General features: G+C 43.1%; 2 protein-coding genes across 8 annotated transcripts in view; one reads left to right on the forward strand and one right to left on the reverse strand.

Moving 5' to 3' along the window:
* Positions 1 to 586, reverse strand: part of Luc7l3 (LUC7 like 3 pre-mRNA splicing factor) — a 30,100-nt gene extending 29,514 nt beyond the window's left edge. For 6 of the 7 annotated variants that reach the window (XM_027924708.2, XM_027924709.2, XM_071603720.1 and 3 more), the window contains exon 1: positions 348 to 586. In XM_027924708.2, coding sequence (XP_027780509.1) covers positions 348 to 446 — 99 coding nt within the window. In that variant the 5' untranslated portion in view covers positions 447 to 586. The remainder of the gene's footprint in view (positions 1 to 347) is intronic. The other variant, XM_027924710.2, reaches the window with a different exon arrangement.
* Positions 587 to 11,507: 10,921 nt separating this feature from the next.
* Ankrd40 (ankyrin repeat domain 40) lies at positions 11,508 to 25,083 on the forward strand. The gene is made up of 5 exons (XM_027924703.2): positions 11,508 to 11,820; positions 19,158 to 19,306; positions 20,190 to 20,675; positions 23,767 to 23,948; positions 24,708 to 25,083. Exons 1-5 carry the CDS (start codon positions 11,687 to 11,689, stop codon positions 24,852 to 24,854), a joined length of 1,098 nt encoding a protein of 365 aa, XP_027780504.2. The 5' UTR covers positions 11,508 to 11,686; the 3' UTR covers positions 24,855 to 25,083.
* Positions 25,084 to 25,801: the final 718 nt, after the last annotated feature.

The raw sequence follows: 25,801 nt of genomic DNA on the forward strand, positions 1-25,801 counted from the left end.
AGAATCTGCCCTTCTCCCGATTTCATGAGGTGAACACTCGAACCCTTAGACGTAATAAAATGCGCCCTTCCTTTCCCGCGTTTCCCAGCCTCATCAAGGTGCTGTTCAACCTTGCCAATGGCTGTCCCGGACTTCCTCGAGAGTAAAACAACAACAAATCACCCCCTGGCCGGAGGCCGGGCGCAACCTTCCCTCCCGAACCACCCTCTCAGCGCCCAGGGCCACCAAGTCAGACGTGCTAACCCACGCGCGGCCCAGGTCCCAAATCGCGCCGCAGCCCCCGCCCAGGCCCGCGCCGCTCCCCTCCCCCACGGCCCGGGCACAGGCCCAGGACCCGCGGGACTTACGCTCTCGTGGTCCCACCGCACGTTGCTGCGCTTCTCGTCCGGGGCGAGGTTTCGGTCCCGGCCCATTAACTCATCCAACAACTGCGCGGCCGAAATCATGGTGCTTCCTTCGGGCGGCTGCTCCCACCAGCCCGGGCACCCACCAAGGAAAACACCGGCGACACGGTCGCCAGCCCCTTCGGCCCGCTCTCAGGCCGAACAGCCTCCTCCACAGAGGAGCCGATCACACAAAATGGCCGCCGCGCGGGCGCCTTCCCAGCTTGCCGTGCGCCCGCGGGACACGCCCAGGCCCGGCGGCCAAGGCGGCGCGACTTCCGCGGTGCGGGGGTAGTCCGGACTCCGCCCCTGCCTTCGGGCAGCGCCTAGCCGGCGACTGCCCGCGCGCTGGGCCTTCCCGGGCTTTTTCACAGTGAGGAACTCTGGCCTGCTTCTGGAAGCGTGGGCACCGCCCCGAAATGGAGAAGAAGGAGTGTTTTCCTTTGTCCACGTGGTGCCCACGGTGCCATCTTTCAGCGAGGGAAGCGTTCCGATTTCTTGTTCCATTCTCCTAGTCCTAGTGCTCCCTGCTTCCTCTGCCTGGGTTGTCCCGATTTCCCCTGATTCATAGGGTGGGAAATCAAGGGACAAAGACGTGTAGAGTATGACGTTCAGTCTGGAATTTCTTTAATGTGGACTCAGCCGGTGGCCGGTGGCGCAGGCCTGTAAACCCCCAGCCCTTCCAGGGGCTGGAGCCAAAAGATCGCAAGCTCAAGGCCAGCTTCAATTTCGAGGCTTCTTTAGGAAACCTAACTCTGTCTCAAAATTTTGGCAATGGGCTCAGTATGGTGCTTAGCCTAGCATGTGGGAGGCCCTGGGTTCAAACTCTGGGATTGCCCAAAACAAAAATTATTTTGACTCATTTGTTCAACAGATAAATGAGTATTTAGCATGGACCAGGCACTGTGCTTGAAGCTAAACTCAGAACCTTTCAGACACAATCCATGCTTCAGCGGACATTGTGCATTAGTGAGGGAGAGAATCCCTGAAAGAATGGACACAAAGATACCAATATAATTGGGATAATAGGGGGCGGTGGTGTAGCTCAGTAGTAGAGCACTTGCCTAGCATTTACAAGGTCCTGTGTTTGATCCTAGCACTACAAGAAGAAGAAAAAAATTGGGCCAGTACTCCAGAACAGTTAAGGATATGGATTTTCTTTTTTTTTTCTTTTTGGTATTGAGGATTGAACCTGGGCACTCAACCACTGACCTACATCCCCAACCCTTCTTAATTTTTATTTTGAGACAGGGACTTGCTAAATTGCTAAAGGTCTTGCTAAATTGCTGAGGCTGGCCTCAAACTTGCAATCCTCCTGCCTCAACCTCCCAAATCACAGGGATTACAGGTATGGGCCATTGTAGAGGGCCACAGCCAAGTCGGGATGATGCATGGCATTTTGCCAGAAGGAAGTGGTTGAGAGGTGACACCAGCAAGCCATTGAAATAATAATGGTTAAGTTAAGCTGTGTATTCAGTTGTATATAGACCTTTGCTGTCCTGCAATAGGGCGGCTCTTGCTGCCTCAGGCACCCACTACTTTGGAGTTCTCCTGGGGTTCCGAGAGAGTTGGCCCGGAGCCGGGTGGAGAGCTGCTGAGAGAGTTCCTGGGAAGTGTGCGTGGAGTACTGGTGGAGTTCGGGCAATAAAGTTTCCTGTTTGAACATACAAGTGCTTTGTGGCGGCTTGGTTATTTGTGCCCAGCCAGACTGCGGCAGGCCATGACACCAGACTCTTCCTCCTTTCATTGGCTTATTCCAAACACTAAAAGTCTAATTTTGCATCTAAAAAGCCTTTTTAGGTGGGTATGGTGAGCTGGGCACTGTTGCACATACCTATAATTCCAGCAGTTCCATAGGCTGAGGCAGGAGGATCACAATTCCAAAGCCAGCCTCAGCAATTTAGTGAGGCCCTCAAGAAGTTGGAGAGACCATGTCTCTAAACAAAATACCAAAAAGGGCTGAGGATGAAGCTCAGTGGTTAAATGGCCCTGGGTTCAATTCCTTGTAAAAAAAAAAAGGGGGGGGGGGTGGGGAGCATGGTGGCACACACCTCTAATCCCAGTTATTTGCTACTCAGGAGGTTAAGGAAGGAGGATCACAGTTTGAGGAGAGCCTGGGCAATTTACTGAGACCTGTCTCAAAATAAGAAATAAAAAAGGACCAGTAATGTAGTTTAGTGGTAGAGTGTCATGGGGTTCAATCCCCAGTTCTGTGAGGGAAAAAAAAAAAAAAAGCCTTTGAGTCTCAGGAAATGATACCATTTTTTTTTTTTTTTTTGGAGGGGACAGGTATTGGGATTGAACCACTGTCTTACATCCTCCCACTTTTAATTTTTTGACACCAAAATAAAAAGTTTTGTTAAATTCTCAGGCTGGCCTTAAACTTGGCATCCTCCTGCCTCAGCCTCCCAAGTAGCTGGGATTACAAGTGTGCGCCATTACTTCCCATCCTGTTTTCCTTCTTAGAATTTCCAATACCGTTTTACTTTTTCATTTCCCCTCTATTTCAACATATTCCACTGGCTCCCAACCACAGTGTTCAATAGACACTCCTTAGGCTTCTCCTACAGACCTGCAAGTAGTTTTCTACAATGTTAATCACTTTTACCTTCTTGAAACACTTCCTTTTCTGCTTCCTTGTCTGGTAAACTCCAGATTTTCCTTTTACCTCTGTAGCTTCATCATAGGATCCTTTGCAAGTTCTTTCTCTACCTTCTGCACCTCTCAAATGTTTGGCACCCTCAGGCCACTGAATGAGTCCTCATAATCAGGACATCAGGTTTAGCTATGTTTTCAATAATGATGAATATTGTTTCATAAAATGAGATGGTTTTAGTATATACTAACCTTTCTCCCTGAGTTCTTTTCTGCCCACTTTGCTTGGCTGACTCTTTATCACCCTTCAGAGTTTTTGTTTGCTTGTTTGTTTGTTTTTGGAGGGGTGTTATGGGAGTTGATCCTGGGGAGTTTTTTTTTCTTTTTCTTTTTTGGGGTTATGGGGGTTGAACCTGGGGTGCTTTACCATTGAACTACATTCCCAGTCCTATTTATTTATTGAGACAGGGTCTTACTGAGTTGCTGAGGCTGGCCTAGAATTTGCCGTCCTTCTGCCTCAGCCTCCTGAGTTGCTGGGATTACAGATATATGATCCACCCCACCCCCCTATTATCCCAATTATATTGGTATCTTTGTGTGTATTCTTTTAGGGATTCTCTCCCTCACTAATGCACAATGTCCGCTGAAGCAGGGATTGTGTCTGAATGGTTCTCTGAGTTTGGCTTCAAGCACAGTGCCTTTGCCCCACCCCTTTGATGTTCATTAAGGTCACTGTACTATAGTTAATGTAGGCTGTGCACTATAGTCTAGTGTTCCATTTTTCTTCTTTAAAGAGATTTTATTTTTTTACAATAGTTTAAGATTTACAGAAAAATAGTGAAGAGAGGGGCTGGGGATATAGCTCAGTTGGTAGAGTGCTTGCCTTGCATGCCCAAAACCCTGAGTTTGATCCTCAGCACCAAAAAAGAAAGAAAGAAAGAAATTGTGAAGACAGAGTTGCCATATGCCCCACATCCAGTTTCCCCCATTTATTAACATCTTTAAATGTTTTATCTGTGGTTGAACTGCTTTTATTTTCACTTGATTTTTATTTGTATATATATGTATATATGTTCAACCCTTTTTATTTTGGAATAGAATCACTAAATTGCCAAGGCTAATCTTTAGATCTTTCAATTCTGCCTCCACCTCCTAAGTAGCTGGGATTACAGGTAGGTACCACCATGCCCAGCTAAAAAATTTTAATCTAATGTTCTCATTTAGAACACAAAGTTAATTGGTACATGTGTTCTGTGCTGGGAACTAGGGTACTAGTTGGGATTACAAACAGATGTATAAAAGCTGGTTCTCACTGGGCATGGTGGCACTCATCTTTAATCCCAGTGACTAGGGAGGCAGAGGCAGGAAGATCTTGAGTTCAAAGCCAGCCTCAGCAGTTTAGCAAGGCTCTAAGCAATTTAGCGAGACGTTGGCTCTAAATAAAATATTAAAAGAGGCTGGAGATGTGGCTCAGAGGTTTAGCACCTCTGGATTCAATCCCTAGTACCCTCCCCACCTGAAAAATAATAAGACCTGGTTCTCAGGGAGTTCCTGACCTATAGGAGACAAAATTGTAACAATAATGACAATTCAGCCTTGAAATGAGAATACCAAATGCATTTGGATCATAAAGGCGAGACCTCCTGACCCAGTCACACTAGACAAATCTTATTCTACCACTCTCTTTTTGCTAGATTCTAAGCAGCACAGTCCAGTGTGTATTACCACTGTAGAGAGCAAATTCCTTCTTCAATCCTTTATTAATTCACCCAGCTCCAGCAACACTTGTGTCAAAATCTCTGCTGGGCCTCAAGGATCCAAAGTAAATGTAATCATTATTAATAATAGATCATAATACCCCGACTATAGACAATTTTTATGGGTTATATGAGTTAATTGTTTCCTAATAATGGAACGGGCAACTTAATCGTATTAACCAGTGGTCTCCTGATCCTATTCCATATTTGTTATTGTTATTAACAAAAAATGTTGCTGGGTGTGATGGCACACACTTGGTTGGTTTTTTGGTTTTGTTTTTTTTTTTTTGGTACCAGGGATTGAACCCAGGGAGAGTTTACCACTGAGCTGCATTCCCCACTGAACTGCATCTCCAGCCCTTTTTTAAAAAAATATTTATTTTTTATTTGTAGTTGGACACAATACCTTTATTTTTATGTGGTGCTAAGGATTGAACCCCAGGCCTCAAACGTACTAGGTGAAGAGTGCTGTACTGCTGAGCCACAACCCCAGCCCTGTTTTACATTTTATTTAGAAACAGGGTCTCACTGAGTCACTTAGGGCCTCACTAAATTGCGGAGGCTGGCTTTGACATCATGATTTTCCTGCCTCAGCCTCCCAAGCGACTGTGATCACAGGTGTGCGCCATCACATCCACCCAGCGGTACACACTTGTATTCCTAGTGACTAGGGAGGCTGAGGTGGGAGGATTCCAAGTTCAAACCAGTCTGGGTAATTTAGGAGAACCTATCTCATGAGAAAAAATAAAAGCCCAGGTGTGGTGGCACATAGCTGTAATCCAAGCAACTGGGGAGGCTGAGGCAGGAGGATTACGAGTTCAAAGCCAGCCTCAACAAATCAGCAAGGGCCTAAGCAACCTAGTGAGACCCTGTCTCAAAATAAACCAAAAAGGACTGAGGATGTAGCTCAGTGGTAGCGTGGCCCTGGATATAATCTCTAGGGCCACAAAAAAGAAAGAAAAGAAAACATTAAAAGCTGAATTGTGTGCCACACCCCTGAGTTCATATGTCATAGACCGCATTCAGTACTTCAGAATGTAACTATATTTGGAGATAGGGCCTTTGAAGAGGTGATCACATTGAAATGAGACCATTAGAGTGTCTGACTGGTATCCTCATAAGAGGAAAATTAGACACACCAGGGATATGTTCGCACAGAGGGAAGGCCATGTGAGGACAAAGAAGGTGGCCTCCAGAACTTCAGAAAATAAATCTCTCCGTTGAAATCCCCCAGCCTGTGGTATCTTCTTATGGAAGGTCCAATGACCTTTTTTCTTTTTTAGGCAGTACTGGGGACGAAACCCAGGATCTTGTGCATAAGCACTCTTGCCACTGAGCCACATCCCAAACCCTAGTGAACTGTTATTGAAAGGAAGACACAGTTACTACTATAGGTCTTCTGACTGCTGCTTCCTAGCCTCTAGCATGGCCCCATGACTCCATCGTCCATCTGTCTAGCTGCCTCAGCCATCTTTCTACATATCAATCTGATCATGCCTTTTCCCTGCTCAGAACCTTTCAATGGTTCCCCATCAGCTCTATGGCCCCGGATCTGACCTGCTTCTCCAACTTCATCTGCTCTGGCTCCTGTACCCAAAACACCTTTGTTTCCATGTTACACCATTTATTGGTGCCAGTCTCCAAATGCTGTTTCCTCACCCCAGTAACTCACCTCCTACCTATCTTCCAGCTCACCACACAAGTCCCACCAGCTCCAGGAAGCCAATGTGGATGTGAATCCTCTGTGTGCCACACAGAACAGATCAGATCCTTCTTTGTGCCACGATTTTATCTTTGTGCCGCGATTTGCTCGTTCCTTCCTTCCTTCCTTCCGTCCTTTAATGTACTAAGACGTGAGCCCAGAGGTGCTCTACCATTAACATACCCAGCCTTTTAATGTTTTTATTTTGAGAGGATCTTATTTAGTTGCTGAGGCTGGCCTTGAACTTGTGATCCTCCTGCTTCAGTCTCCCATGCCACTGGGATTGCAGGCATGCATGACTATGCCTGGCTCAGTTGTTTATAAGTCACACAGGTTATGACATTTTGCTATAGGGTCTAAATGGACTAAGGCAGTCTGACTGCCACCCCTAACACTCCACTGCAGCTTTCGTCTCGAATTCACCAGTGATCTCCTTATGAGTAAACCCATTGTGTATTCTTCAGTCCTTCCTTTCATGTTTTTCTGCAGCATTTGACCCTGTGAGTTGCTTCATTATTGCCAATACCTCCTATTCCTCTGCTGTTCCTCCTGTGATTCAAGTTATTCCTCTTTAGGCTCATTTGAGAATTTTCCTTCTGTTCATCATTAAAACATTGAGTGTTCTTCAGGGTTCAGTCTGACTACCTTCTCTCAGCACTCACCGACTCTCTTGGAGCTGTCTCTTCTGTTCCCATGACCTCTGCTGCCACCTTTTGCTGACAACTGCCAAATTCAAATCACCAAAGCAGCTCTCCTTTCTGAATGAAGTATGAGCACACAAAACACGTGAGTGTCCATACACACGACCGCTATGCCTAGGCCATGCCACTTTTATAGTAAGTGCTATTGCATTCTTGTTTTCCTTGTCCTGTCCCCAGCCACTAGGCTATGTGTTCTTTGAAATCAGGAATTCTGATGTGTTCACAGTGGCATCCTCAGTAACTAGAACAGTGCAGGGTGATACACCCAGTGAGTTAGGTAATTACCAGGAGACAAAGCAAAAATACAGATATATGGAACTAATAGATACCAGCAACATTCACTTATAACTATGATTATGGGTTTGTTTTTGTTTTGGGAATTTTTTGTGGTACTGGGATCAAGCCCAGGGCATAGCACAATCTAGGCAAGTACGCTGCTACTGAATTATATCCCCAGCACTGAAAGTTGTTTTGTTTGGTTTTTCTTTTTCTTTTCTTTTGGTCCTGGGGATTTAACCCAGCATGCTTCACGTAAGCTACATCCCCAGTCCCTTTTTTATTTTTTATTTTGAGCCAAGATCTCCACTAAGTTGTTGAGGCTAGTCTCCAACTTGCAATCCTCCTTCATCAACCTCCCCAGTCACTGGGATTACAGGTGTGTGCCACCATACCCAGCTCAGCCTTAGCAATTTAACAGAGACCCTCAGCAATTTAGCAATAATAGCCTGTTTCAAAATAAAAAATGAAAAGGACTAGGAATTTGGGAATATAAAACTTCTAAAAGAACTTATCGGGCTAGGTTTGTGGCTCAGTGTAGAGGCTTGCCTGGCACATGTGAGGCACCACATACAAATAAATAAATAAAATAAAGTTGCCCATCTACAACTAAAAAAACAAAGACCTCATAGGCTCAGCATAATGGCCCATGCCTGTAAGCCTAGAGACATGGGAGAGGCTGGGGCAGGAAGATCACAAATTCAAGGCTAGCCTCAGCAATTTAGGGAGACCCTCTTTCAAAGTAAGAAGGGCTGGGTTGGCTATGGTGGTGCACACCTGTAATTCCAGCAGCTCGGGAGGCTGAGGCAGGATGATCAAAGGTTCAAAGCCAACCTCAGCAATTTAGCAGAGGCTGTGAGCAACGTACTGAGATCCTGTCTCAAAGAATTGAGGATGTAGCTCAGTGGTAGAGTGTCCCTGGGCTCAAACCCCAGTGCCTCCCTCCTCAAAAAGAAAGCACTCAGAGATTTTGGGGTATAGTCACTATTAATTTTATTTTCTTGCAGTGCTGGGAATTGAACTCAGCCTCACACATACTAGGTAATGTTCTACTGTGATGGCAAAGCCAGACCTGGTTGTAAAATGAAATTATAAGAATCCAATGTCTGAGCCAGGCGCGGTGGAGCACGCCTATAATTCCAGCAGCTCAGGAGGCTCTTGGGTTCAAAGACAGACTCAGCAACAGTGAGGTGCTAAGCAACTCAATGAGACCCTATCACTAAATAAAATACGAAATAGGGCTGGAAATGTGTCTCAGTGGTTGAGAGTCCCAGAGTTCAATCCCCAGTACCAAAAAGAAAGAAAGAAGACAAAAAACAAAAACAAAACCCTAATGCTAGAAAAAAGGGTCAATTCCCCTCCACTTTCTCTGCCTTTTTTCAGGAAGCCTAATTATAACCACAAGTCTCTACCTTTTGGATTGTAAATAACAGCCCTAGGAGTCTGACTACTCCCTTTTGAAATGTAAACACCCCTGTGCCAGGCTTTCTTTTCTTTTCTTTCTTTCTCTCTCTCTCTCTTTTTTTTTTTTTGTGTGTGTGTGTGTTGCTGGGGATTGAACCCAGGGCCTTGTGTGTTCAAGGGAAGCACTCTACCAACTGAACCATATCCCCAGCCCTTCTCTCTCTCATATTTTAGTTATAGTTTATTTTTATGTGGTGCTGAGGATGGAATCCATCCTTCCTTCCTTCCTTCCTTCCTGTACTGGGGATCTCAACCACTGAGCCACATCCCCAGTCCTATTTTCCTATTTTGTATTTTATTTAGAGACAGGGTCTCACTGAATTGCTTAGCGCCTCGCCTTTGCTGAAGCTGGCTTTGAACTTGTGATTCTCCTGTCTCAGTCTCCCAAGCCTCTGGGATCACAGGCATGGGCCACCGCACCCAGCCTGTGCCTGGCTTTCAAGGCTAGAATATTAAGTCTATGAAAAAAGCCATTTCTTCTTATCTATTACTGTAAATTCTATGTTAGGGACCCTGCACAAGGCCTTCAGCCAAGTAGAATTAGGAATTTTTTTAAAAGAGGAAAAAAGCCTCAATGATAAAATGGCTCTAAGAGAACACCAAATAACCTATAAATGTTGCGAGAAACTGTGGATCAGGGCTCAGAATTTGGAGTTTGCTTACTCTGGGCCCACAGGCATAAAATAAAGTTGGGAGTTCTCCTCCTCCCCGAGTGCTGCTTGCTGCTTTCCCGCAATGCTAACATTGGGCTTGATCCCCAACCCTTTAATTTTTTTTTTTTTTAATTCCAAGACAGGATCTTTTTGTGTCTTGCTAAATTGTTCAGGATAGCCATGAATTTGGGATCCTCTTGCCTCAGTCTTCTTTTTTTTTTTTTTTTAATAAATATTCTTTTCTTAAAGAGAGAGAGAGAGAGAATTTTAATATTTATTTTCTAGTTTTCGGCGGACACATCTTTGTTTGTATGTGGTGCTGAGGATGGAACCTGGGCCGCACGCATGCCAGGCGAATGCATTACCACTTGAACCACATCCCCAGCCCCTGACTCAGTCTTCTGAGTGACTAGTATTACAGGCATGAGCCATCCTGTCTGGCAACACTACCAGTTTTTAAACTTTTTTTTTTTAAAGAGGCTACTACTATGGGCTGGGGATGTGGCTCAAGCGGTAGTGCGCTTGCCTGGCATGCGTGCGGCCCGGGTTCGATCCTCAGCACCACATACCAACAAAGATGTTGTGTCTGCCGATAACTAAAAAAATAAATAAATATTTAAAAAAATAAATAAATAAAAAGGCTACTACCTCTTCCCATGTCACTCAAATTGTGTTAAAGGATAAAGGATCTAATTTCAGAGCCATGCATGTCAGCTTCAGATGGAGTATCATGCTGAATCTGAGAATTAAATTTAAATTGGAGGAACAATAAAAATGTAAGCTCAAGCAGCGTTCCAATTTGCCATGGGGGTCAACTGAAGTGTTTGTCAGTTTATATTCAGCACCACCTGGTGTGCAGTGTGTACTGTGTGAATTACTGTATCATAATAAACAGACATTGGTTCTTCCTAAATGGTAGCAAGAAAAATGCTTGCTGTGCAGACTTTGGCAGCCCCAAGAGATGACTCCATGCCTAAATTTGTCTCTTCCTATTTCATCTCCTTTGTTCAGGTCTTCCTTTCTGCCTCCTGGGGGCTATTTCCTTAATCCCTTTACCCCATCTGCAAAATTCCATCCTGTGCCACATTGGAGGTTCTCTCCAAGGCATCTGGGTTCAGCAAAAGTAATATTTTCTTTTTCTCTGCCTGGGCAGTAAAACGGTGCCAACTGAGGGAGGCTCTGAGCCTCATTAGATAAATTAGATAAGGAGTCCTGCAAATTGCTGTTTATAAACACAGCATAGACTACCCCGAGTGCCTGTAACCCGGACCAGGATGACTCCAAAACCTCCTTAGTGTTTTTTTTTCTTCTCCTTTTTTCCTTAATGGCCTTCATGAAAAGTAATTATTTATAATTTATAAACAATAAGAAATTACAGCTTATAAACTGTAAGTACAATATTAACATTCCCCCCCCCCCCGCCAAGTTAGGAGAAATTCTACCTAAAATGACAGGTAAAACAACAACAACATAGAAATAAATATTCTAACTGCATGGTCCCAAGCACTATTAAAAATAAGAAATAACAGTGTAATCTATCTCTGCAATAATGGGCATATTCTAGTGGGATCATTTTCAGCCCATTTCCCCATCCTGCTGGGCAAGAATTGGCTCAGATAAGGAAAAAGAGCTAACCAAACTGGAAAAGAAAAACAACCCACCCATTATTTTTGATGCCTGGTAAACAGCTTGCAGCAGAGGATAAGGCTTTTCTGGCTCTGAAATATGCTTTTTTCTCCTTTCATGTGTCTGTCCTCCTCCCTCGAAGCTGCGGGGTAGAAGGTCTAAAAATAGCCAGTGAATCACCGCGGATAATATTGTGCAGCAGTTACATAAACAGCCAGCCGGGGCGGCGGGGCCCTGGGTCGGAACGAAAAATATCTGGGTCAGGGTTGTCACACTGAATAGGATCCCCCGGAGCCGGTCTTCGGAGGCGCGGCGGGGGGAGGAGGCCTGGGCCTGCTGGCCGGGAGCACCTGGGGAGCCGCGGGCGGCGGGCGGGAGGGAGAACGGGCCCGGGCCGGGCGCGGGCGGCGGCGCGAGCAGGGCGGCCGAGCCCAGCGCTCCCTCCCCATGGCCGGGAGCGGGCCGCGTAGGCGGCGACGGCGCTGAGAGGCCAGGGCGGGGCGGCCGGGGGCCTGCGGCCGAGTGGAAGATGAGCGCCCTCCTAGAGCAGAAGGAGCAGCAGGAGAGGCTGCGGGAGGCCGCGGCCTTGGGGGACATTCGGGAGGTGCAGAAACTGGTGGAGAGCGGGGTTGATGTGAATTCCCAAAATGAGGTCAACGGCTGGTAAGTGAGTAGCGGGGGCGGCCTAAGGTCAGGGCAGCCGGCCTCGGGCGTGGGACAGTCGTCGGCGACCTGGGCCCAGTCCTGTCCCCGACACCGGGCTAAGGTGAGGCCTGGTGCCTCGGGCTTCCCAGGTTGTGCCCTCTGGAGGCCAACTTCGTCCCCCCTACTTCGTGCAGTCCGGAGTGCGACGTGCTCAAATGCCGGCCTACGTGGTCCACTCTGAGAGCCCCGGCGCTCGCGGGCTGATTTGCCCGGAATGTTGCTGGAGGCAGTGAATCTCAGCGATTCTGTGCTGGAACTCACCCCAATTGAATTATTTTGCCTGAGGTGCCTCTGAAGAACATCTGTGCAGAGCTAAAAGCATAAACAACCGAACAAATACGAATCTTACTAACATGATTTCTTTAGTCCAGGATAAAAACAAACAAAAACTCACCGCTTGCATCACTATTCTGCCTCTTTTGTCTCACTCTTACAGTGATCTGCAGCTGCCTACAGCTGCCTACAGCTGCCCGCCCGGGGAAGAAGACTCATTTGTGTATCCTAGAGAGTGTTTTGCTTTATTTTCTTATTACAATTTCCCATAGAGAACTGCACGTGAGGCTTTAGATTTATGCCTGTAGAATGGGTCCTTTCCAACTAAAGGAGTCTCATTTAAAGATGTTGCTGATAGCCAAATCTTTAGGTTCAAGGTACTGAATGTGGTACTTCTGCCCTCTTTGTTTTTGATTCATGTAATGTTTAACCAGTCTATTTAGCTGGTTTAAAGTGAGTTTGCAGATGTTTGTTTTTATTTGATAGAGTGGAATCAATGGAAACAGTTTCAACCCCAGAGAGTAACTTGCTCCAAGTCACACAGCTGTTAATGATAGTACCACAACTGAGGTTTCCTCACTTCCTTTTTGTTTTGTTTTGGTTTGGGGGTTTAACCTAGGGGGACTTTACCACTGAGTTACATCTCTAGCCTTCTTTTTTAAATACTGAGACACATCTTCATGAATTGCCCACGCTGGCCTGGAACTTGCCTATCCTCCTGCATTAGCCTCCTGAGTCGCTGAGATTATAAGACTGCACCACGCAGTTTCATCACTTCTTACAAAAATCTGTGTACCTTCTTTTCTGAAAGAAAACAGCTTGGATAGCTGACAGGATAGCCAATAAACCATGGATACTGCCTTCTTGTTTTGTTTAAAATTGTTTGCAAAGAAATTTGCTGTGGTCTGTGTAGCTTTTCTGAGCTTTGCTCTGTGATTCAAAGCTGCGCCTTTATGGCACTGGGAGGAAGTGTTATATGGAAGAATGAGCCTGGTCTTCACTGAAGGTTCTTTTTCATTCCTACCTAAGTATGTGACCTTGTCTAAGTCACTTCATTTTCCAGTTATTTCAGAAGAATGTTATGAGAGAAGCATAATATAAATAACACTTATTGAACTTGCTCTGTGGCACAGATGTGGTTCTGAGCACTTTACATACATCATCTTATTCACAACTACCCGGGGACATAGTTATTATTTTCTCCATTTTACAGATGAAGAAACTGAGGCCCAGAAAGACTAAATAATTTTCCCAATTTACAAAATGCCCCTAAATTTAGAATTTAGTAATGCTGGGTTATTGTTCAAAATATCCCCTGAGGAGGGGAGGTGCAGAAAATGAGTATCTAGTAGAGCTGGAAAATGAACCTGGCTTCTAACTCCAGACCTTCCCCTCCTCAGCACGATGCCTACATGATTGGTGTTCAGGAAATGTAAGGTGAACCTGAAGTAACTTGAAGAGGCTTCTCCTAGACTGAATTCAAACTCAGCATGGCTAAGACTGAATTCCTAGTCCCCCCATGGCCTGTGCTGTTCTCTGCTTCCTCATGTCAGCCTCTCAGGTGTCTGGGTCAGAATGCTTGATGCCCTCCTTGCCTCCTGTCTTTCCCACATGTCCCACACATAGTCAGCCAGTTCTGCCAGCTCCACCTTCAGAGGTAGTCAGAATTTGACCACTTCTCACTAGCTCTACCACTGTAACTCTGTTCAAAGCCACCATCATTTATCTCACTGAATTATAGCAGTAGCCTCCTAACTAGGCTCCTTGCTTATTTCTGCAGTCTTCTCAACCCAGGGTTCAAAGGGATCTTTATTTAAAACTAGTTAGAGCATTCATTTCACTCTTCTCAAAACCTTCCAATTGTTCCCTTCTTACTCTTAGTAGAAGCCAATAGGTCCTAAAATTTTTTATTCCCTGTCCCCCTTTTACCTTGTCTTTTGAGACGTGTCTCCTTGCTCACATTTTTTTTCTGTTCTCCTTGCCTCCTTGCTTTTCTAGAATATCAGCCACAGTCCTGAATCAAAAGACCTTTGCGTTTTGGCTGGGCACGGGGTGGCACATGCCTGTAATCCCAGTGCTTCGGGAGACTAAAGTAGGAGGATCACAAGTTTGAGGCTAGCCTCAGCAATATAGTGAAGCCGTAAGGAACTTAGCGAGACCCTATCTCAAAATAAAAAGTGCTGGGGATATGAATCAGTGTGGTTAAGTGCTCCATGTTCAATCCCAGGTACCAAAAAGAAAAAAAACCAAAACTACATTTTGTCTTCCTTCTTCCTAAAATCTTCTCCTGCAGATAGCACCTTTGCTAAGTTGATGAAAGTTGTCCTTGAATTTTGCTTTTTTGTTCTTCAAAGCTTAGGGCTGGGATTGTGGCTCTGAGGAATAGCACTCATCTACCATGCATGAGGCACTGGGTTCGATCCTCAGCACCACATAAAAATTAAATAAAGATATTGTGTCCACCTATAATTAAAAAATGAATTTAAAAAAATCTTAGCTTAGATGTCAGCTTGGATGTTGCCTTCATGGTGAGGCCTCTTTTTTGGCCCTCAACTTAAAATTGCACAAAGTCCCTTTCTAACCTGTCATTCCCTAATCCCTTACCCTGCTTTATTGTCCCTATAACACTTGATCACCACCTAGTGTTCTTCATGCTTTGCTTATTTATTTGCTGACTGCCTCAGTTTCCTGTAAAATTGGGGGAATGTTAATAATAGTATTTACCTTGTGGAATTTTTTTTTTTTTTTTGGACCAGGGATTGTACCTAGGGGTGTTTAGCCTCTGAACTACATCCCCAGCTCTTTTTATTATTATTTTTTTTAGAGATGGGATTTCACTAAGTTGCTTAGGACCTCATTAAGTTGCTGAGGCTGACTTCCAACATGTGATCCTCCTGCCTCAGGAGTTGCTGGGATTACAGGCGTGAGCCACTGCATCTGGCACCTCATGGGATTTTAAATATTTTAAAATTTATTATTAATTTTGTACTGAGGGTTGAATTCAGAGGTACTTTACCTGTGAGCCATATCCCCGTTACTTTTTTATATTTTATTAGAGACAGGGCTTTGCTAAGTTGATGAAAGCTGTCCTTGAACTTGCAATCTTCCTGCCTCTGCCTCTGAGTCACTGGGAAGACTTTAAGTGCCACTGGCCCAACTTTTCTTTTTCTTTCTCTCTCTCTCTTTTTTTTTTTTTTTTTTTTGAGACAGGGTCTTGTTATGTTATCTAGGCTGGCCTCAAACTCCTCAAGTGATCCTCCCACCTCAGCTTCCCAAGTACCTGGAACTGTAGGCATGTTGCCATGCCATGTACCTAGGTCCTCATGGAATACTTTGAAGATTAAATGAATTAACATATATAGAGCATTTAATTTTAATTTTATTTTGGGGTGGGGTACTGGGAATTGAACTCAGGTACACTCAACCACTGAGCTACATCCCCAGCCCTATTTTGATTTTATTTAGAACAGGGTCTCACTGAGTTGCTTAGCACCTCATTTTTGCTGAGGCTGGCTTTAAACTCATGATCCTCCTGCCTAAGCCTCCTGAGCCACTGGGATTATAGGTGTGTGCCACAATGCCCGTGGAGCTTTTAGAACAATGTCCAGCAAGTAAAGCATTATATCTGTGTTAACTATTGTTATTATTTTATTAGTAAGCAAGATGGTGGATAATAACATAAAATTATCCTTAAAAGACTTACTACTAGCCATGCCTGGCAATCCCAGCAACTCAGGAGGCTGAGGCAGGAGGATTACAAGTTTGGGGCCAGCCTTGGCAACTTAGCCAGACCCTGTCTCAAAAAATAAAAAGGGTTAGGGATAATATAGCTCAGTGATAAAGCACCCCTGAGTTTGATCACCAGTACCACAAAAAAACAAACAAAAGAACCAGACTTACTCTTAGCATGGAAAAGCAGAATTATGACTGCTTTGAGTTCTTGGTTGCTCAGTAACCATAATTTAAGCAGTGATGAATAATGCCCAGTTGTTGAATGATGCCCAGTGCCACTAGTCTGAAATACTTCTCATCACTAATAGGATTTCTGACTACAAATGTAAAGTTTAAAGAGTTGAAGTTCAAAGATAGAGTTTCCATATCAAATGTAATTCAAGTGCATGCATAATCTTAGACTTTGAGGAAAAAATATACAGGTTCATGAGGAGGTTGAAAATATTGCCTGGCTGCAGTGGTTGTGAGTTATGACTGCCCAAAGCCACACAGCTCTGGACTCATAAATGATGATCACTAAAGATGATGGTCACTAAGGGTGCAGGGCCCTGGGAGACATACTGTGTTGACTTGACCCCACTTTATATGGTGATGCTCTAGCTAGTTGGTATTTTTGAGTTTCTCAGACCCACTCTCAGTAAATTACCTCCTTCACACTCCAGCTTGCCATGAACGAGTGATTTACTATTAGCAAGCAAGCACTTTATTTCCAGAAGGGAGCACATTTTTTCTAATCATGCTCTATTCATTTTTGAATGCTCACTTATTATAATTCACTTTTCAAGCCCTGTGCCACAGACATCCACACACAAACACAAACTCAGGCTGCATTTTGCCTAGGATCTGCAGTTAGCCTACTCTAAGCAGTGTCCACCATATCCTTGGTTTACTTAATAAGAATTAAGCCCAGTATATGCCCACCAGATACTTTGTTATCTTCATGGAGTTTACTTATGATTTAGAAGTCCAGATCAAGACTGTTCCCCTGGAAATGTAATTCAGTGGTAGAAGGCTTGCCTAGCTCTGGGTTTAGTCCCCAGTACTGCAAAAAGAAAAAAAAAAAAAAAAGGTCTCTTATTTAACCCAAATTTACAGTCATTTTGTCATCGAGAACACCATAAAGGCACCTGGATAATCTAGTTTTTTCTTTTTTTATGGGGGCGGGTACTGGGACTTGAACTCAGGGGTGCTTTACCACTAAACTACATTCCCAACCCTTTTTAATTTTTATTTTAAGACAGGGTCTCACTGAGTTGCTTAGGATCTTGCTAAGTTGATGTAACTGACCTCGAATGTGTGACTGGATAATCTAATTCTAATGAATAATAGTATACAATGTCACTCTGAAACATTAATTGATTTGCTCCCACCTAGCCAAACTAGCTTTCTGTAAGTTGTTAAGGTACCCATGGCAAATCAGCTTTTTCCTGGAACCAAATAAACTTTCCAGATAATTATGCTTCCCAGGATAGCGAAATAATCCTCACTATTGAACATATGTTCTGTTCTTCATCTTAACTGTTTTTGGCTATAAGCTCTGAAGATATTTATCTTAATTCATTATGCAGTTGGTGAATGAAGCCATTTCAAAATAGAAGGGAAAAAATATTTTCTTTCTGCAAAATGCATTCAGCTTTGGCACTCGGGATGAATTTAGTAACTCCAAATTCTTTAAACTTCTGTTAACATGGAGTTTTTGCCAATGTGTTAATTAAATTACTGTACAGTATTAAAATAATAGCCCTTTATTAGAGTATGCAGAATCACCTTCTATGTGCCCAATATTAAATAATTAAATGAATCTGCTATGTTAGAAGAATCTGTTCTTGAAAAATTTTGGTCATTGATGTACATGTTTTAAATGCCTTGTGAGTTAAAGTTTGTGTGTAGTGCCTTTCATTTAAGCAGATGAGGGTATGTTTATAGCTTTCTGTAAAGATCGGAGAAGCGAACTTTATTTTTTTGGTAACAGGAATTGAACCCAGAGGTGTTTAACCACTGAACCATATTCCCAGCCCATTTTATTTTTTATTTTGAGACAGCATCTTGTTAAGTCACTTAGGGTTTTGCTAAATTGCTGAGGCTGGCTTTGAACTTGGTGATCCTCCTGCCTCAACCTCCTGACCCACTAGGATTATAGGCATGTGCCATGGCCACTTTTTAAAAATTTAAATTTGGAAATCCTTTTAGTGAAGGTATGAAGAAAAAATAAGTGAAGAGAAGGGAGTAAGTAACTGAGATTGAGACAGGCCTGTCTACTGTAGTAATAATTGAAGTGACAGAGCAAGCTGCAGGTAGGAGTTGGTTATGAGCCTGATAATAGTTAATCTTCAGGTAACATTTGATGCATATGAAGTGAATCTCCCTGAAAAGGAATGAGGCAATATAGAAAAATGTTTTAAAGAGACTAAGAGGATCACATGATTATAACAATAATGATAGAAAATCACCCTGAAGTATCATTGGAGTTAACCAGCTGGCCAGCCAACCAACCTGCCTTCTGGAAACCATTGAAATGAAAACTCTATAATAAATACATTTTTCCCAGGGCAAGGAATGAGTTGTTTTGTTTTGTTTTTTTTTTTTTCTTTTAAGTGCTGGGGAATCAAACCCAGAGTTTGATCATAGATGCTAGGTAAACATTCTACCATTGAGCTCTACCCCCAAGCCCAACCTTATAATTTAAAAATAAATTTTAGGGGCTAGGGATTGATCATCTGCTTTGTGAAAGGAAAAAGTGGAGATTATCAGCCTGATTTTTTATTTTGTTTTTGTTGTGTTTGTTTTTTTTTTCAAAGTGCTGGGGATTGAACCCAGGGCCTTGTGCATGTTAAGCAAGTACTCTCCTCTGGCCTACATCTCTAGCCCTCTTTTTTTTTTCTTGTGGTACTGGGGATTGAAGCCAGGGGTGCTCTACCACTGAGTTATACTCCCAGTCCCCCTCTTTTTTTTTGGATACTGAATCTTGCTAAGTTGCCCAGGCTGGCCTTGAAATTGATTTTCCTGCCTCAGCTTTGCAAGTAGCAGTCTAGTATCTGGGCTTTAGCTGAACTTTTTTTTTTTTTTTTGTGTGTGTGTGTGTGTGTGTATATGTCTGTGTGTTGCTGGGGTTTGAACCCAGGACTTTGTGCATATGAGGCAAACACTCTACCAACTGAGCTATATCCCCAGTCCCCCTAGCTGAACTCTTAACAGGCTTATGTATATTTATTTACTAATTATTTAAAGTTGAAATTCCAAATCTCTTTCCTTTTTTTAAATTATTCTTTTTTTCCCCTCCTTTGGGACAGGACTTGTTTACACTGGGCATGTAAACGCAACCATGGTCAGGTGGTCTCATACCTGTTACAGTCAGGTGCTGACAAAGAGATTCTTACCACAAAAGGGGAGATGCCAGTGCAGTTAACATCAAGGAGAGAAATCAGGAAGATCATGGGAGGTGAGTCTGTGTTTGGGGGGAACATTTTGACTTTGTACAACTAATTTAAAACTTGTGATTATTATTTGTCACATTCTTTTTTTTTTTTTAGTTGTAGATGGCCATATAATATCTTTATTTATTTTTATGTAGTACTGAGGATCAAACCCAGTGCCTCACACTTTCTAGGCAAGCAAGTGCTCTACCACTGAGTTACAACCCCAGCTTCTATTTGTCACATTCTTAATGCCAAATAACTCAATAACTCGTTTATTTCTCAAAGCTAATTACTGAAGTAATTCTATGTTTCTGGGGAGGTCAGCATTACAAGATTCTTTTTTTTTTTTTTTTGTAAAATTTAGTCATTGTTAAAAATAGTAATCATAAAATAGTAATCATAAGTAATCATAAACCTAATAGTCCTTTCTGAACTAAACAGGTAGTTACAATCATTGAACAAAATATTTGTCACTACCAAAGGATACTAATGCTTCTCAAAGATGTTTTTTTCTCAGATTTTTTTTTTAATTTTTATTTTTTTGTAGTAGTAGGGCTCAAATGCAGGGGGACTTTATCACTGAGCCATATCCCCAGTGCTTTGCTTTTTTTAAAAAATATAACATTTAATTAATTAGTTAATTATGTGGTGTTGAGGATCGATTCCAGGGCCTCACCCACGCTAGGAAAGTGTTCTATTACTAAGCCCCAGCCCCGGCCCCGCAGTGCTTTTAAAGTTTTATTTTGAGGCAGAGTCTCATTAAGTTGCTGAGACTGGCCTTAAACTTAATGATCCTCCTGCCTCAGCTTCCCTAGTTGTTGGGATTAGAGATGTGCGCCACTGCATGTGGCTTCTTGATAATTTTTAAAGGACTGCGTAAATGTTCTGTGTTTTCTTCTTTTTAAGTGGAAGAAGATGATAATGATGACGACACCCTTCCCCAGCTGAAGAAGGAGTCAGAACTGCCCTTTGTTCCCAACTATTTGGCCAACCCAGCCTTCCCTTTTATCTATACTCCCAGAGCAGAGGATTCAGCCCAGCTGCAGAATGGGGGCTCCTCCACACCCCCAGCATCACCCCCTACAGATGGCTCACCTCCAATGCTGCCCCCTGGGGAACCCACCCTGCTAGGAGCCTTTCCCCGGGACCACCCCTCTTTGGCACTGGTTCAGAACGGTGATGTGACTGCCCCCCCTGCCATACTCAGAACACCAGAAAGCACAAAACCAGGTCCTGTTTGTCAGCCACCAGTGAGTCAGACACGCTCCCTTTTCTCTTCTGTCCCATCCAAGCCACCAGTGACTCTGGAGCCTCAAAATGGGACTTATGCAGGACCGGCGCCAGCATTCCAGCCATTTTTTTTCACTGGAACATTTCCGTTTAATATGCAAGGTAAGCACTTACAAAAAATAGCCTCTGTAACCGGGGAGTTGGGGAGAAGTGAGATTTATTTAATATATTTGGGATATAATTACAAACTTAGAGAAAAGTTTCAAGACCTGTATGAGGAATTCCCTTTATTGAGATTCACAAATTATTTACCTTCTGCCCTTTTACCCTGAAATTCTTAAGTATTGTTCTCATTGTATCTTTTCTAAGAATAAGGATATTCTTTTATATAACTTCAGTACAATTATCAAATTTGAGAAATGTAACCTTGATATAACATTGCTCTGTAATTGGTAGTCCATATTTAAGTTTTGTCAGTTCTCTCAATAATGCCTTAGTAGATACCTTCTCTCCCCTATTCTTGCTCCCTCCCCTCTGCCCAGGACTACCCATTACATTTAGTTATACAGCCCTTGTAGGTTTTTTTTTTTTGTTTCTTTTACTTTTGCTGTATTGTGGATGGAACCCAGGGGTGCACTGAACTACATCCTCGGCCCTTTTTATTTTGAGACAGAGTCTCACTAAGTTGCCCAGCTGGCCTCAACTTTGGGATCCTCCTGCCTCAGCCTCCTGAGTCACTAGGATTTCAGGCGTGTGCCTGCACCTGGCTTTTTGAAATTGATAACTTTGAAGGGTCCAGGTCAATCATTTTACAGAATATGATTTTCTATCATTATTTATTTGTTGGTATTCTACTATAAAGAAGGGCTTTCTCTTCTCCCTCATTTATATCAGTATGGACTCGTGGATTCTTATTGTGTTCAATCAGTTATAATCTATTACTGTCATTATTTTGATATTCAGATTTTTCCTGATTTGACCAATGGGACCTTCAAGCTACTTATTGTGCCCGTTAGATATGTCCCCATCATTCTTGGAAAACTTCCTTTCTTTCTAGTGTAGCAAGATGTTCCAGGTTTATGGTGTAACTTCCCTGCCCTAACCCCAGAATCAGCCCTTCTCCAAGGAGCCCTCGTTCTTTTTGGTAGAGAATAGAATTTAGAAGCTAGGAAAGAGAGAAAAAAGCAAGCAAACACATTTATTTATATATGCATGTAGATCTACATTTCTGTATCTGTTTACATCTTCTTAAGAACATTAGAAATTCCAGTTCATCTTTATAACTCCGATTCTAGCCACACTTACTAGGGTATAGTCTAGTCTTACCTTTCCTTTTTCTCTATAAGTAACTCTCCTACTTCCCAATTTTGAGGACCTGGTGCTGATAACAGTCGCCCCAGGGTGCTGCCAGGGATCCATATATAAGGAGAAAAGCAGAACTGCCAAATGTACATAAGTGCTTCGCTGGAGCCATTTTGGCAGCCAGACACAGAATGTGGAGTCAGATTGCTTTGCTCGCTGACCCATGAATAACAGTCTTTACTCCTAAAGCCAGGAACGCACCCTTATCAAGTTGTGCCATTTTTTTTAGTCAAATGTATACTTTAACTTTGTTTAATGAGTATTTTTTTGCTCTCCAGTTTTTATTGCAAGGAATTTCATATTTCATGAATACCTTTAGATCCATAATTGTTAGATCTGTTTTTTTGTTTTTTTTAATGGTACTAGAGATTGAACCCAGGGGCACTCTTTTTTGTGGGTGGGGGTACCAGGGATTGAACTCAGGGGCACTCAACCACTGAGCCACATCCCCAGCCCTATTTTGTATTTTATTTAGACAGGGTCTCACTGAGTTACTTAGCACCTCACTTTTGCTGAGGCTGGCTTTGAAATGGCGATCCTCTTGCCTCAGCCTCCTGTGCTGCTGGGATTACAGATATGTGTCACTGTGCCCAGCCCAGGGGTACTCTTAATACTGAGTCACATCCCCAACCTTTTTTATTTTTATTGAGACAGGGTTTTGGTTGTTGTTTTTTTTTTAAGAGAGAGAGAGAATTTTTAATATTTATTTATTTTTTAGTTTTCGGCAGACACAACATCTTTGTTTGTATGTGGTGCTGAGGATCGAACCCAGGCCGCATGCATGCCAGGCAAGCGCGCTACCGCTTGAGCCACATCCCCAGCCCGGTTGTTGTGATTTTATTTATTTATTTATTTTTTGTAGTGTGGAATTAAGCCCAGGAGCACTCTTCCACTAAGCTTGTAAGCCCCACCCTTTTTTATTTTATTTTGAGACAGGGTCTCACTAAGTTGCTGAGGCTGGTTTTAACTCACCATTCTCCTGCCTTAGCCTCCCTAGTCACCCTAGTCACCGGGATTATAGGCGTGTGTCATTGCACCTGGCATTGTAAATTTTTTTTTTTTTAAGAGAGAGAATTTTAATATTTATTTTTTAGTTTTCGGCGGACACAACATCTTTCTTTGTATTTGGTGCTGAGGATCGAACCCGGGCTGCACGCATGCCAGGCGATCGCGCTACCGCTTGAGCCACATCCCCAGCCCCTGTAAATTTTTTGAAAGTATCTCATGTATCATGTCTTGCTTTTGCCTTCTCTCCAACCTTTTTTTTTCTTTCCCTGCTCATATGTATTTTTTTTCTTTCTTTCTTTTAGTTGTACACAATACCTTTGTTTTTATTTGTTTATTTTCATATGATGCTGAAGATTGAACCCAGAGCCTCACACCAGCTAGGCGAGTGCTCTACCGCTGAGCCACAACCCCAGCCCCTCAGGCGTATTTTTTTAAAAAATATTTTTAGTTGTAGATGAACACAATACCTTTACTTATTTATTTATTTTTATGGGGTGCTGAGGATCGAACCCAGTGCCTTACACATGCGAGGCAAATGCTCCACCACTGAGCTACATCCCCAGCCCTTCTCTTGTGTATTTTGGTACTCAAATCCATCTGAAGTCTTTATTTCCTTAGCTCTAATGGTGGAAGAAAGTGACCCTTCTACATAGTTGGGTTGCTTGTTCCTGTCCCCTTTTACTTGGTGAAACAGTCTTAGACATAGGGAAGATCATGCAGGAAACTGCCCCAATGAGCCAGGATTAGGTCAGAGAAAAACCTGATGGCCAACCATGATTTTCCCATTGGGTGGCACAGACTAAATGTAACCATTTTTAAGATTTTAAGTTACTGATCTGTGCCACAACGATATATTCATTACCGTTTCCCCCTCTTTTTCTAGAGCTTGTACTCAAGGTAAGGATTCAGAACCCATCTCTTAGAGAAAATGATTTCATTGAAATTGAACTGGACCGACAAGAGCTTACATACCAAGAACTGCTCAGAGTGAGTTGCTGTGAGCTGGGTGTTAATCCAGATCAAGTGGAGAAGATCAGAAAGTTACCAAATACGCTGCTAAGAAAGGTAAGAAAAGTCTGCCAAGCACAAATGGTAGCTTTTTGCTCTTGGAAAATAACCAACTTCCTCTTTGATTATGTGAGTCATAGTTAAAGAAATGAAAAGAGAATGCAAAAGGAGCGGAGAGTAGTTTTCCAAATGTAATCAATAAGCTTTCTTTCCCTATGCTGTGTCTTTAGAGACGCTGGCATTTTCAAAAGTTTTAAGATACTGGATAGAATGTTTGGAGTTGCGGGTCACATGTACCTATTTCCAGTTGTTTCTGCAATGACCTGTAAGGATCACCTTAGTGCATCATTAGATATGCTTTGTGTTTTACAAGAAAGACCCATGTTAAATTATAGGGCAAACCCACTATTTTTTTTTTTTTTTGTAGTTGGACACAATGCCTTTATTTTTTATTTATTTTTATGTGGTGCTGAGGATCGAACCCAGGGCCTCACACATGCTATGCGAGCACTCTAACACTGAGCCACAGCCACAGCCCCGCACTGGGTTTTTGAACATCAGGCTTCCTTCTCAGAAGGAAAACCGGCCCATGCATTGCCTGACCCTGCAGGGTATGTGCCCACCCTGTAGTAATGACTACTAAGGGCTTCTTCCATTATTCCAATCCAACTTATGCCCTGGGGATTTAATCACAGACTTATCTGCCATGGATTTTATTTTCCTTCCAGATTTTGAAGTGAACCAAGATACTGGTGTCAGTTCAGCCCACCAAACATATGGTGGTTCCTCTTAATCTGTTAACCTGTTTTGTTTTAGGACAAAGATGTTGCTCGACTCCAAGATTTCCAGGAGCTGGAACTGGTTCTGATGATAAGTGAAAACAATTTTCTGTTCAGAAATGCTGCGTCCACACTGACTGAAAGGCCTTGCTACAACAGGAGAGCTTCAAAACTGACGTACTAATGCAGCAGGGACTTTTATCGCTGAGTATTGTGACAATGTATGTCACCTCTGGGCCAAGGACAAGCCATTGATCCAAAAGCCTCGGATGCCCACGAGGTCCCCTGGTGCCACTGCGTAGTGTACACTAACATCGTTGTTCTGCCAAGGCAGGAAGCCCCTGTCCCCCAGCAGCGGTGCCACTCTTCCAAGCCTCTTGGTGCACAATAAACCTATTGCTTGAAGCTCTGAACAGCTGAGAAGTGGTCTGGAGAGGCAGAAGCCGGAGGTTCTATATCCAGTGTGTTTTATGTGCAGAATGTAAGAGAGTTGTCTAAGCAGAAGCTGAGAGAGCGCAGAACCTATTTCCGGCCACTCCTATTGACAGTGCACCTGAAGGGCCGGGCGCGCTTTTCTTGGTGTTGCATGCTCATGACTCTCCTGAAATTGCAAACTGACTAGAGAGGAAGACTGGGGAAAGCACAGGTACTGGACAAAGGAATTTTGGTGTGACTTGTGGCTGTGAGGTTTCTTAGAACATATTTATAAATGTTACTCAGGTGAAAAGTATTTAAGTATACAGTTACCTAATTGTAAATAGGCTGTTAACCAAAAGCTTCCCCTCCCCCACTTTTCCTTTGCGAACACTCACAACTGCTTCTGTCTCCACTATCATCTCTGCTTTACCTTCCCTTCACCGTCACTAGAGGGCTCTCGGAGGCTTTCTAAAAGAGCCACTGCATTTTTACTGAGGCGATTCCTGTCATCAATGTATTTAATTGCACTGTTTGAGAAGAGCACAAGCATTGCCAGTCCGTGTTCTACATTCTCATTTTCCACTAGAAATGAAAAGCAGTTTTTGAGCCTGAATCTGTTGCTATTTTACAGGTTATTGTGGGAAATTGAACTAAAGGAGTTAGCATCTTTATTTTTGTAACAAAGATAAAGGTTATTTTGAAATTATTAGGATT

The sequence above is a fragment of the Marmota flaviventris genome, chromosome 17 (assembly GCF_047511675.1).
Source record: "Marmota flaviventris isolate mMarFla1 chromosome 17, mMarFla1.hap1, whole genome shotgun sequence".
In the NCBI taxonomy this organism is placed as follows: domain Eukaryota; kingdom Metazoa; phylum Chordata; class Mammalia; order Rodentia; family Sciuridae; genus Marmota; species Marmota flaviventris.

What these genes read in the sequence shown, in the direction of transcription:
- Ankrd40 (XM_027924703.2), top strand. Translation starts at nt 11,687, where the DNA reads ATGAGCGCCCTCCTAGAGCAGAAGGAGCAGCAGGAGAGGCTGCGGGAG. An exon ending in CAAAATGAGGTCAACGGCTG is followed by an intron (nt 11,821 to 19,157) that starts GTAAGTGAGTAG and finishes CCTTTGGGACAG; the next exon opens with GACTTGTTTACACTGGGCAT. An exon ending in AATCAGGAAGATCATGGGAG is followed by an intron (nt 19,307 to 20,189) that starts GTGAGTCTGTGT and finishes CTTCTTTTTAAG; the next exon opens with TGGAAGAAGATGATAATGAT.